Source organism: Saccopteryx leptura, chromosome 1 (genome assembly GCF_036850995.1).
Source record: "Saccopteryx leptura isolate mSacLep1 chromosome 1, mSacLep1_pri_phased_curated, whole genome shotgun sequence".
In the NCBI taxonomy this organism is placed as follows: Eukaryota; Metazoa; Chordata; class Mammalia; order Chiroptera; family Emballonuridae; genus Saccopteryx; species Saccopteryx leptura.
Window position 1 is genome coordinate 94,007,954 of NC_089503.1, and position 12,769 is coordinate 94,020,722.

Genomic DNA, 12,769 nt, shown 5'->3' on the forward strand with positions numbered 1-12,769 from the left:
TTTTGATATATAATCTATAAGGGATTTTGAATATATTTTAGTTATATGTGGAGTTTATTTCCTGAGGGACAGTAGAGAAGTTCTTTTTTTGGAGTATGTGAGTGTGTGTGTGTGTGTGTGAGAGAGAGAAAGAAATTTGAAAGGCACACAACTGTTAACATTTGTATTCTTTCTTTTTCTATTCTGGTTTTCAAAGTTACCAACATGGCGTGTTTTCAGTGTTTTTTCTCCTTTTATTTCCATAAGCACCCCTGCCACTTTGGAACAGAACTACATAGTTTGTGAGCTGCAGCAAAAAATAAGTGTACTGTATTCCTTTTTGAGAAGTCATCTGAAGAAGAAAAGTATTGTATTTTTCTCCAGTTGTAAAGAGGTACTGCATAGTTATTTTTCTTAAATTATTCATGTTGGGTCATCCTTTTAAAATATCAAATTTCAGTTAGATAAGTAGCAATTTTTTTCTAGTAAATACAGTGCTAGATGTGGTGAGGGATCCATACATAGAGAATCCTCTTTGTTTATAAAGGAACTCGTGGGTGAAATTTATATATAAGTTCCATAAGGGAAGAATCTCTTTACTTCAGTATTGTTAGTACCCAGCACAATATTTAGACCATAATGGCCCTCAGCTACCAGTGAAATGAACAATGGGGTAACTACACTACCCAGAGGCCTTTATAACCCGAGACTCACCTGCCCCCCATGAATACTGAACTGAATGTGCCAGTTATTTTCTTGCTTCCGTATCTTTGTTCATGCTGATCTTTGGGATACTCTTTCTGCTCCCTTCACCCCAGTTCCGGGGGAATCGTTAACATCTTTTAAGGCTAAGCTCAAATGCTGTATTTGGAAGTCCTTTTCTGATACTCCCATTTCCTTATTACAATCAACTCCCTCTTCTCTCCTTCTCTAGTGTTTATGTCTTTATTTAATTAATAATCATTTCTTCAACACTGGCCTTGTCCTGCAAGTAAGGGATTTAGTGATGTGTAAGAAAACTGAGTTCCTTCCCTTACAGAGAAGGGACCCTGACTGATATTTGTCACTTTTCCGCATTCCCTGATGATGTTGTTGGCATACAATGGGTTGAGTCTAGATTTGTAACTTTTGGAATAGATATGAGGCTGAGCTTCCCTGCATCTTATGAAGAAGATAATAGTGGTCTCTCACTTTACCATGTAAAGAATGACTTCAGAATTTTATTTTAGGATCTATTTTAGATTTTTAGAACCTTACATCTCCTGAAGAAGGGATGTTTTTGGCATCTGTATGCAAGGAAATAAATTTAAGAGTTTATATTTAAAGCTTCTACTCTATAATACTCCGCTGTCCCTTTTATCACCATGGGTGAAGTATCTGTGCTCATCCCTCTACATGTGCTCCAGGTCCTCTTGCCTGCACAAGGCTCTGCTACTGCACATGTGCTCTGTCCTGTCTACTCTCATCTCCCTGTTATTCTTGAATATTGCCCATAGTAAGAATGACAAATATATCTCATGTCCTTTCCAGTCACTGCCTCTTTTTTCTGCTTTTCTTCACAGCAAACTCTTTTAAAGATTTATCTTTACTGGCAACATGACTGCCTCACCTCCTCTTCTGTCCTGAGTCCCCCAGACACAGCCCCTGTTAAGAGATACAGCTTCTTAAAGTCAGTGGTCAGTCATTAGTCCTTATCTTTGCTGACCTATCAGGAGCATATTAATAGAATAATAATAGAATAAGAATAGTTGACCGTTCTTTCCTTCTTGAAATACTTATTTAGACTTCTGTGACTCCGTGACTCCACACTAACATGCTTTCCATTGTCCTCTGACTACTCTGTTAACATTCCTTGCTGGTTCTCCTTAGCCTGACCATTACAGCTTGTAGAGGGCTTCAAATCTCTGTTCTCTGCCCTTTTCCCATCTATACTTTTTCTTGGCACTCTCTTCAGTTCCATGGCTTTAAATGCCATCTGTATTCTGGCAGCTGGCAAATCCATGTCTCCGACCTTGACCATTTTCCTGAGCCCCAGACTCTATTTACTAGATTACTAGGTATTTCCAGTTGAATGTCTAGAGGGCATCTCAAATTTTTTTTTTGTGTGTGTGTGTGTGTGTATTTTTCTGAAGCTAGAAACGGGGAGAGACAGACTCCCGCATGCGCCCGACCGGGATCCACCCGGCATGCCCACCAGGGGGCGACACTCTGCCCACCAGGGGGCGATGCTTTGCCCCTCCAGGGCATCGCTCTTTTGCAACCAGAGCCACCCTAGCGCCTGGGGCAGAGGCCAAGCAGCCATCCCCAGCGCCCGGGCCATCTTTGCTCCATTGGAGCCTCGCTGCGGGAGGGGAAGAGAGAGACAGGGAAGGAGAGGGGCAGGGGTGGAGAAGCAAATGGGCGCTTCTCCTGTGTGCCCTGGCCGGGAATTGAACCCGGGACTTCTGCACGCCAGGCCGACGCTCTACCACTGAGCCAACCGGCCAGGGCCAAGGGCATCTCAAATTTAACATAGGAAAAACAATTAAAAATTTTCTTTCCCTAAGATCTACTTCCTCATCTCAATAAATGACTTAATTCTTAATTCTTGTCTGTCTTTATCCATCTTTGGATAAAGATGGATAACTCTCATTAGCTCTGCCACTTCTCACCACTCCTCATGCTACACTTTACTCTGGACCAGGGATAGTCAACCTTTTTATACCTATCGCCCACTTTTGTATCTCTGTTAGTAGTAAAATTTTCTAACTGCCCACCGGTTCCACAGTAATGGTGATTTATAAAGTAGGGAAGTAACTTTATAAAATTATAAAGCAGAGTTACATCAAGTTAAAGCATATAATAATAATTACTTACCAAGTACTTTATGTCGGATTTTTGCTAAGTTTGGCAGAATAAATCTTTATAAAACAACTTACTATAGTTAAATCTTTTTATTTATACTTTGGTTGCTCCACTACCACCCACCATGAAAGCTGGAACGCCCCCTAGTGGGCGGTAGGGACCAGGTTGACTACCACTGCTCTGGATCATGCTTAACTTTCTCTTACTCCTGGTTAGTCTTCCCATTCCTTTCCTTTCTTTCCTGTAGTTACTCCACGTTAGAGCAAGGGTGATCTTTGGAAAGTAGAAACTGGAATTACATCACTGCCTTGCTGCAAACCTTCCAATGATTTTTTCTGTAAATTTTAGAATTAAATTTAAATTCCTTAGTTAGAACCTACAGGTCTTTATTTTACATATGTCTTTCGCTTCAGCCAGTGTTTTCAAGAGCACGAATCTAAAGTCAGTCTTGATTTGAGAGATGCAGATTGCAGAAAGTTTTCATTTCTGTATCTGCTTTTCTGGGATTGGCTTGCCTGAGGGACATCTGTGGTCTGCAGGTTCTCATTTCCCATCTCCTTTTCATGGTAGTTCTTTTTAAAACTTGACAAAAGAAAGGCATGTGTCCATCTATCCTTAATCTTATTAGTTCATTATCTTATGGTCAGAGCACCAGGGTAGCTGCTCACAAAGTGAATGATTCTAATAACAAGATAAGTCATTTTACAATTCAGGTGGTTTCCCATTCTTTACTTTCAACAAAATTTGAAGAGAGACTTAATGGAGTTATTAGTTGATAATTATAAATAATGGTATCATCATGATTTTGAAAAATTTTAGAGTTTTTTTATTGAATTTATTGAGGTGACATTGGTTAATAAAATTAAAGAGGTTTTAGGTGTACAATTCTATATTACATTATCTGTATGTTGTATATTCACTACCCCAAGTCAAGTCACCTTCCTGAAATATTCATAGAGTTCAGAGAGTTAAGTTCATTCATTTTCCTATATTTTTGTGAAGAGATTTTCTTAATACTTACATTAAAATGATGCTATACTCTGCCTCAGTTTAGTAATCAGAAGTATTGAATACATAAACTAAAAAAGACAAATAGTAAAACTATAATAATCAGCTCCATTTGGTCTCATAAAGTAAGAGATGTAGTAACATGCACTATTGTATATTTTCCAACATACAACAATAAAATTACTTTTTTATATCTAACAGTTTTTCAAAAATAAATTCTAGCATTTCTTGTTTTGGTCAGTTCTATACTAATAATAATTGTATTAATAATTTAATCTAGGAAGAAAATGTTTAGTGAAACTTTATGGCCACAAGAACTTTTTTTTTTGTAATTTTCTGAAGCTGGAAACAGGCAGTCAGACAGATTCCCACATGTGCCTGACCGGGATCCACCAGACATGCCCACCAGGGGGCAATGCTCTGCCTATCTGGGGAGCCGCTCTGTTGCAACCAGAGCCATTCTAGCGCCTGAGGCAGAGGTCATAGAGCCATCCTCAACGCCCGGGCCAACTTTGCTCCAGTGGAGCCTTGGCTGCGGGAGGGGAAGAGAGAGACAGAGAGGAAGGAGAGGGGGAGGGGTGGAGAAGCAGATGGGTGCCTCTCCTGTGTGCCCTGGCTGGGAATCGAACCGGGAATCCTACACGCCAGGCTGATGCTCTACCACTGAGCCAACCGGCCAGGGCCTGCCACAGGAACTTTTAAAAAGTTGAAACTGATATACATGGTTTTGTTGTAGAAAATCATAAATTTTAATATAGTAGTCAAAAGACTTTAAAGCAGTGGTTCCCAACCCCTGTGCTGCGGACTGGTACTGGTCTGTGGGCCATTTGGTACCAGTCCGCAGAAAAAGAATAAATAACTTACATTATTTCCGTTTTATTTTTATTTAAGTCTGAACGATGTTTTATTTTTAAAAAATGACCAGATTCCCTCTGTTACATCCGTCTTAAGATTCACTCTTGGCGCTTGTCTTGTAAGTTCGACAATTATATTTAAAAGTACCACAGTTTTTATGCCAGTTACATAATTTTATTTTGTGCATTTATTCGTCCCACCCTAAAGGCTGGTTCGTGAAAATATTTTCTGACATTAAACCGGTCCAGCCTGACCTGTGGTGGCGCAGTGGGATAAAGCGTCGACCTGGAACACTGAGGTTGCCAGTTTGAAACCTTGGGCTTGCCTGGTCAAGGCACATATGGGAGTTGATACTTCCTGCTCCTCCCCCTTCTCTTTCTCTAGCCTGACCTGTGGTGGCGCAGTGGATAAAGCGTCGACCTGGAAATGCTGAGGTCGTTGCTGGTTCAAAACCCTGGGCTTGCCTGGTCAAGGCACATATGGGAGTTGATGCTTCCAGCTCCTCCCCCCTTCTTTCTCTCTCTGTCTCTCCTCTCTCTCTCTCTCTCTCTCTCTCTCTGTCTCTCCCTCTCCTCTCTAAAATGAATAAAAAAAAGAAAAAGAAAAAGAAAAAAACAACAACAAAAAACTGGTCCGTGGCCCAAAAAAAGGTTTGGGACCACTGCTTTAAAGCATAAACTATGAAGTAAAATTCTGTGGGGTCAGGAAATAAGAGTTCAAGGACAAAAAGAAATGATCTAAAATTTCTTTTTTTTTTTAAGTGAAAGGAGGGTAGGATATAGTGAGACAGACTCTTGAATACACCAGTCTGGATCCACCAGGCAACCGCTGGATGAGAAGGGGGAGAAAAGGGTAGGGAAGCAGATGGTTGCTTCTCACATCTGCCCTGACCAGGGATTGAATCTGGGACGTCTGCATGCCACTAACGCTCTATCCACTGAACTACCTGGCCAGGGCCTAAAATTTCTGTTAAAGAGAGATTTCTTCACATTGTGTTTTTAACCTTTTTTTCTTAAGAATTCATTTATTTAGAGCTGCTTTTAGGTTCACAGCAGAATTGAGGGGCCCTCACATAATGCATAGTCTTCTCATTACTTTGCCATATTTAAAAATGATGATAAATGGTGATGGATGGAGACTTGACTTGGAGTGGTGAACACACAATACAGGGCACAGATGATGTGTTGTGGAATTGTGCACCTAAAACCTGTATAATTTTGTTGCCTGACCAGGTGGTGGCACAGTGGATAGAGCGTTGGACTGGGATGCCGAGGACCCAGGTTCGAGACCCTGAGGTCGCCAGCTTGAGCGCGGGCTCATCTGGTTTAAGCAAAGCTCACCAGCTTGGACCCAAGGTCACTGGTTCAAGCAAAGGGTTACTCGGTCTGCTGTAGCCCCACTGTCAAGGCACATATGAGAAAGGAATCTAAGGTGTCGCCATGCGCAACGAAAAACTAATGATTGATGCTTCTCATCTCTCCGTTCCTGTCTGTCCCTGTCTATCCCTCTCTCTGACTCTCTCTCTGTCTCTGTAAAAATAAATAAATAAATTAAAAAATTAAAACCTGTATAATTTTGTTGACTAGTGTCACCCCAATAAATTTAATAAAAAAATTGGTAGTGAATATCAGATTGCTCTGCTATTTAGAATCTATTTGGTACATCTGGAAGAAGTTTTAAGTTTTTATTTTAAAATATCAGTATTTATAATATACTAGAAATTATGGACTTTGTAACCAATTAAGTTAGAAAAAATGTCATATAAACGTAAAAATATTAGGGGTGCAAATTTTTTTCCCAGAATTGTTTTAGTAAATACTGTGAGCAAAAATGCTTTAACACCAGAACTCTACTACATATCCCTTTCTCTGCTGTACATATCTTTAATTAGTGGAACTTGTGTTCCTTAATTCATTGTTCCTGTTCATCTTATAAGCTTACATTGCTGCTGCTATCTAGATGAATTAAACTCATTTTTCTGTTAACGCTTAGGTTCAGTACCTGTATCGAGTGTTCTGCCGGTTCCGTCCTGGTATTTCTATTCTTGCCCTTCATGGTCGACAGCAGCAGATGAGAAGAATGGAAGTCTATAATGAATTTGTCCGCAAGAGAGCTGCAGTACTCTTTGCTACTGATATTGCAGCCCGGGGGCTGGGTAAGAAAACAGGAGAAAGTGTCAGTAATCGTGGGAAATAAAATTTGCTTATAAATGGGTAGATTTTGGGAATTCAGATAGTTCGAATCAAATAATTGGGCTTTCTTATATGAGAAAAACAAGTAAATTGGTAAGTGAGGTGATTAACATTAAGGATATATCAGTGAAGATTTATATAATAATTTCATCTGTGTGCTCTTACTGTTTAATAATAATAACTATATCACACTCCTGAAGAGCCTACAGAATTAAAGAAGGATTAAAAGTTTAAAGATATGAAAAAAATGTGCCTGGCCCTGGCTGGTTGGCTCAGTGGTAGAGCATCGACCTGGCGTGCAGAAGTCCCGGGTTCGATTCCTGGCCAGGGCACACAGGAGAAGCACCCATCTGCTTCTCCACCCCTCCCCCTCTCCTTCCTCTCTGTCTCCTTCTTCCCCTCCCGCAGCCGAGGCTCCATTGGAGCAAAAGATGGCCCGGGCACTGGGGATGGCTCCTTGACCTCTGCCCCAGGCGCTAGAGTGGCTCTGGTCGCGACAGAGCGACGGCCTGGATGGGCAGAGCATCGCCCCCTGGTGGGCGTGCCGGGTGGATCCCGGTCAGGCGCATGCGGGAGTCTGTCTGACTGCCTCCCCGTTTCCAGCTTCAGAAAAATACAAAAAATACAAAAAAAAAAATGTGCCTGACCAGATGGTGGCACTGTGGAGAGAGCATCAACCTGGGATGCTAAGGACCCAGGGTCAAAACCCCGAGGTTGATGGCTTGAGTGTGGGCTCATCCAGCTTGAGTGCAGGGTTGCTGGCTTGAGTGTGGGATCACAGACATGACTTCATGGTTGCTTCGCTGCGTGAGCAGGGGGTCACTGGCTCTGCTGCCTCCCTGCCTGCCATCAGGGCACATGTGGGAAGCAATCAATAAACAACAAAAGTGCCCCAACTGTGAGTTGATTCTTCTCCTCTCCCTTCCTTCTTGTCTGTCTGCCTCTCTGTCTCTGTCTCTCTCACTTAAAAAAAAAAAAAAGACATGAAAAAAAGTTTATTTGAAAATTGGAAACTTGATAAATATTACAACTCATTTAATAAGAAAAATCTTATTATTAAAAATCGGTGAAGTATATCTTTTCACCAACCATTCTAGTTTTTATTTTAAAATCATATTTAATGTATTTAAACTTTCCAAAAGCTACTGTGATATACATCTGATGACTTTGTAGAGATTGAATGAAGTATGAAAGTAATTGTAGGAATATTGGAGATAAGAGTAAATGAGATGAAAATAATTAGGTAGTAATTTGAATTCTTCAATCACTTTAATTATTTTGGCAACATTAAAACATACATAAAGAGAATAATTCTAATGTACCGTCATATACTACCCAGTTTCAGCAACTGTCTTTTTCATGATTCTTCTTCTGTATCTTTATCTCTCTGGAAATACTTTAAGCATATCTCAAGACATCATGTCAATTTATTCCCATGTAACTAGAAGTAGCAGATAAGCATGCGTGTTTTGCAAACTGTCTAGGCTATATTTTCATATCATGACTTGGTAAAAATCAACATTTTGTATTTACATTGTTTTCACTATAATTGTTTGCTAAGAGATATAGTATGCTATGATTCTTCTTTTTTGTTCTTTCATTTGTGTTTTTCTTTGAATTAGTAATTAAAATTTGCTTAGTTTTGTTTCCCAGTTCTAATGGTTATTAGATGTTCCAATAGCTGCCACATGCCTAGTTGTCTAACCATTGAAATGCAGCCTGTTTCTTTTTCCTTTGAATCTTCTGTCTCCAGCTTGAATCTAGACTGGTTGGTCCATAAGCCTGATTCTCATTTGTCATCTTGGGACTTCTCTTTCCAGATCTTTTCATTATTATTATTATTTTTTTCTTTTTAAATCTCATTCTCTAGTAGCTTCCCAAGAAAGGGTGCATGGGAAATAAATTTTTTGATTTATTGCATACTTGAGTTTTATTCTTGAATGACAGTTGGGATGGGAATAGAATTTTAGGTTGAAATAACTTTATATTACAGTTTTGCAGGTATCTTGGAATATTGTTTACCCTCTACTATTTTGATATTGTGGTTATAAGAACCACAACTAGGTTGTGTTATTTAATGTGTTAGTAAACAAGCATAGACACTACTGTGTCAAATTTTTAATAAAAATGTTTATATTTTATTTTAATTTTTCTTTTGTGGTCCTATATATTTTACTTTATACATTTAAAAAGGATTCATAGGCTTCAGCACAAAAATGTCAAGAACCTTGTTTTAGTTTATTTTTAAAACATTAATGAAAGTATTCATAAGCAAGATACAGTATTTTCTTGTGTCTAAAAATTTACAAAAATAATATACATACTGGTCTATGACTTGGTTTTTGAAGTCTTTCCATGGAGATGTGTACAGATCTAATGTATTTTGTAGAGCACTGGTCCCCAACCTTTTTTGGGCCACGGACCAGTTTAATGTCAGAAAATATTTTCACAGACCAGCCTTTAGGGTGGGACGGATAAATGTATCACGTGACTGAGACAAGCGTCAAGAGTGAGTCTTAGATGGATGTAACAGAGAGAATCTGGTCATTTTTAAAAAATAAAACATCGTTCAGACTTAAATATAAATAAAATGGAAATAATGTTATTTATTCTTTCTTTGTGGACTGGTACCAAATGGCCCACGGACCGCTACTGGTCCGTGGCCCGGGGGTTGGGACCACTGTTGTAGAGTATATCATAGTATGAATTTATTTATTCTTTGCTGGAGGAAAGGACATTTAAGTTTGTCTTTTTATTCCAAAAATGTTCATTACATATTCTGAAGCTCTATTCTTATATAAATGTTAAAAATTTTGTTTTAGAATATACCAGTATCTTTTTTAAAACTTTATTTTATTCTTAATTTTTCTCAATTATTTAATTTTTTAATGAGCAACTTAGGCATATGGGTAAAAATGAGTTATGAGACAAAGCAGTCCCTATGCTACCCCTTCTCACTCTTCAGAAACAACTACTTAAATCTGCTTTATTTTCTTTTGGTATTTAGTTCTATTTTTAAGTAATACTGCCTTTTCTTAATTTATTAAGTTTAGAAATTATCTAAAGATTTCCTTTTGTTACCTCTCTATCCTGTTATTTCTATCTTTTATTTTAAGTGCCCAGTTCTTTTCTCTATGATAGAAAGTTTTGAAAACCTCACAGCAAAATTCCTAAATGACTAAAGGTAGTAAGAGAATGAACACTAAGGAGTTGAGAGAAGGATTTCTGGAAATGAATGGAAACTTCTGTAGATAGAAATATATATGGAGTGATATTGCTAAAAAATTGGGAGAGGGACTTGAATGGAGATGGGAATAACAGGAAAATAAACCTTTATTTCAATTTAGAAACCAGTGTTATAGTTTACTAGGAGCCCATAAAAAGTGGTTCTTTCAGGTTATTAACTCTCAGTATATTTTATTATTTGTGTAACACAAGCTTCTGTCTGCTGTGTCAGATAAGATATAATTTTCACATTCAAACACTGTCATTAATTTTTAGCTTACTTTGTCAAGAAGTGTTTACTATCTCTTTGTGCGATTAATTTTATTTTTAATAGAGTTCACAGATGATATTATATCAGTTTGATGTGACAAAGTCCTGGCAAGTAATATTATAAATTAAAAATAGTACAGCAGGACAGATCTTGAAACTGATTTTCTGACTTGACATTTCTTCTGTACAGATTTCCCAGCTGTGAATTGGGTTCTTCAGTTTGATTGTCCAGAAGATGCCAACACATATATTCACCGAGCAGGTAGAACTGCCAGGTAGGTGTGCCGGCCCATTTCTTTGCGTTTGGTCCTATCTAAACAAAAAAACTGTGCTTCTTGAGTTGTAGTCAAGGAATGGAGGGATTCAGCTAAGTGAGTACTGGTTTGGCATTTTTGTGTTGTAGTTTGAGAGTAACTGTTCAGCTACTGTTCAGCTATTATAAGTCTTTATGGCTGAGATTTGATGATTACTGCTGAGAAATCCATGAAAATCTTAACATTTTTTGTTTTTGTTGTTCTAACTTTCTTTACTTACTAAACTTTTTACAAGAACTGCTCACTGAACATCATCTCACTGAATCCTCATGACCCCTCAGTGAGGTATAGGACTGTTATTTATTCAGTACCTATTTCCAGATGAGGAAACTGCATCTTTGAGCAATTAAACAATTTTTTTGAAGGTCCACAGAGCGATGATTTGAATCCTCTAGTCTGACTCCTGTAGACTAGATCTGTACTCTTACCTTCTGTAAATGGGCAAAGAGGCAAGGTAGTTTCGAATTGTAGATTTCTCTCTTTTTTTCCTCTAGTGTGGAAATTAGAGGCATAGCTGAAGTCTACTTTCAAATACTCCTTTTTCTTTATATGTCCCCACTCCCTCCCCAATAAAAGCACCCGGTATATGCTAACAAACTTAGGAAAAGAATCTGGAAAAGAATATAATAAAGTCAATTATTTGGGAGTAAATGGCATAGGAAGGTATCTGAATGAATGAAAAGAGTAACAGATGTCATTGCTGTTGAGCTTGCAGTGAGGATGGAAGCTGTATGCTGCTAGTAGAATTGTAGCAGCTAGTAGAATGGTTAGCATCTTTCTAGATAGCATTTTGTAATGCTTATCAAAAGTCTTACAGTTCTTCCTTTTGACTCAGTAACTGCACATTCAGAAATTGAACTTAAGAAAATAGAGAGATGGAAAAAGTTTCAGTGAAGATGTTCATCTTACTGATATTTACTGTATGGTTAAGAATTGGAAACAATCTAAAGAACAATCACAATAGGGTTATGGTTAGTCATGATTAGCCACAGATGTTTTTCCATTTTGTTACCGCTTTCTTTCTCATCAAAACTGGGTGACTGAGTATTTATAACATGGATGTCAATGAGACATTGATGTTTAATGATGGAAGAGATACTAACTGTAACAGCAGTTACTTCAGATTTCTAAGCTACCAGCTTCTAGTAGTTAATGATTTCCCAGAGATGGAGGGTCTTTATGCTCAAGATTTAAATTCTCATTGAAGCAGAAACTCCTTCTCCAAAAGGTTTGCTCTTCCATTGGCCTGCCTCTCTTTCAGCAAGTGGGCAAAGTGTCCTCTATCCCTTGTTTATCTATGGAGTCCCTTTGGTGTTTACTTCTAAATTTCTTTGTGTCCACAGTTCTTGGATGACATTGTCTGATTAATTTTGTTGTTTGTTTCAGCATGAAGGTTTTTCATATCCTTATACAGCCTAAGAACTAGAGCTCTTTCTTTCTTTGTTTTCTAATTATCATAAAAGGTTTGAATGTTTAAAGATTTTTAAATTGATTTAGTTTTAGCCTGTGGGCTGTTATACATAGGCTGTTTAGTCAAAGTGTACTCACTTAAATGCTTTTCTTTTAACCAACATAAAGGAAGAGAATAGTACAATAGTGAAAATAGGATTTATGTATAAATACTAGAGGGTTCAAAAGTCAGTCTTTTTATTACATTTATATAGTTTGAATAAGCAGTGGGATTAGAAATGGGTTCTGTGTGTGATATCATTCTGCATTCAGACAGACTTGCCTTTAGAATGATAACATTTTGATTTATAATGAGATCTAAGTAAATGAGACCTGGGAAGAATAGCAGCCTTGTTTTCCATTTTTTATATTAATTTATTGTGTTTACATAGATTCTAGTATATTCCCCATATTCCCTTCAACATATCCCTTGCCCCCCTCCTGATAGCACCCCCCCCCCCCGTTCCCTTCAGGTTTATTCCCCCCTATCATCCCCCTTCCCTCTGTCCTCTTTTCCTCTGGTCCCTTTGATCTCTCCACTCTCTGAATTTCGTTCCTCAGTTCATATTGTTCATTGGATTCCTCAGTGAGTGAGGTCATATGATATTTTTCTTTTTCTGCCTGGCTTATTTC

General features: G+C 38.2%; 1 protein-coding gene across 1 annotated transcript in view; it reads left to right on the forward strand.

Moving 5' to 3' along the window:
• Positions 1 to 12,769, forward strand: part of DDX10 (DEAD-box helicase 10) — a 330,735-nt gene that overhangs the window by 49,487 nt on the left and 268,479 nt on the right. The window contains exons 7-9 of the mRNA XM_066371626.1: positions 247 to 373; positions 6,679 to 6,841; positions 10,564 to 10,648. Coding sequence (XP_066227723.1) covers positions 247 to 373; positions 6,679 to 6,841; positions 10,564 to 10,648 — 375 coding nt within the window. The remainder of the gene's footprint in view (positions 1 to 246; positions 374 to 6,678; positions 6,842 to 10,563; positions 10,649 to 12,769) is intronic.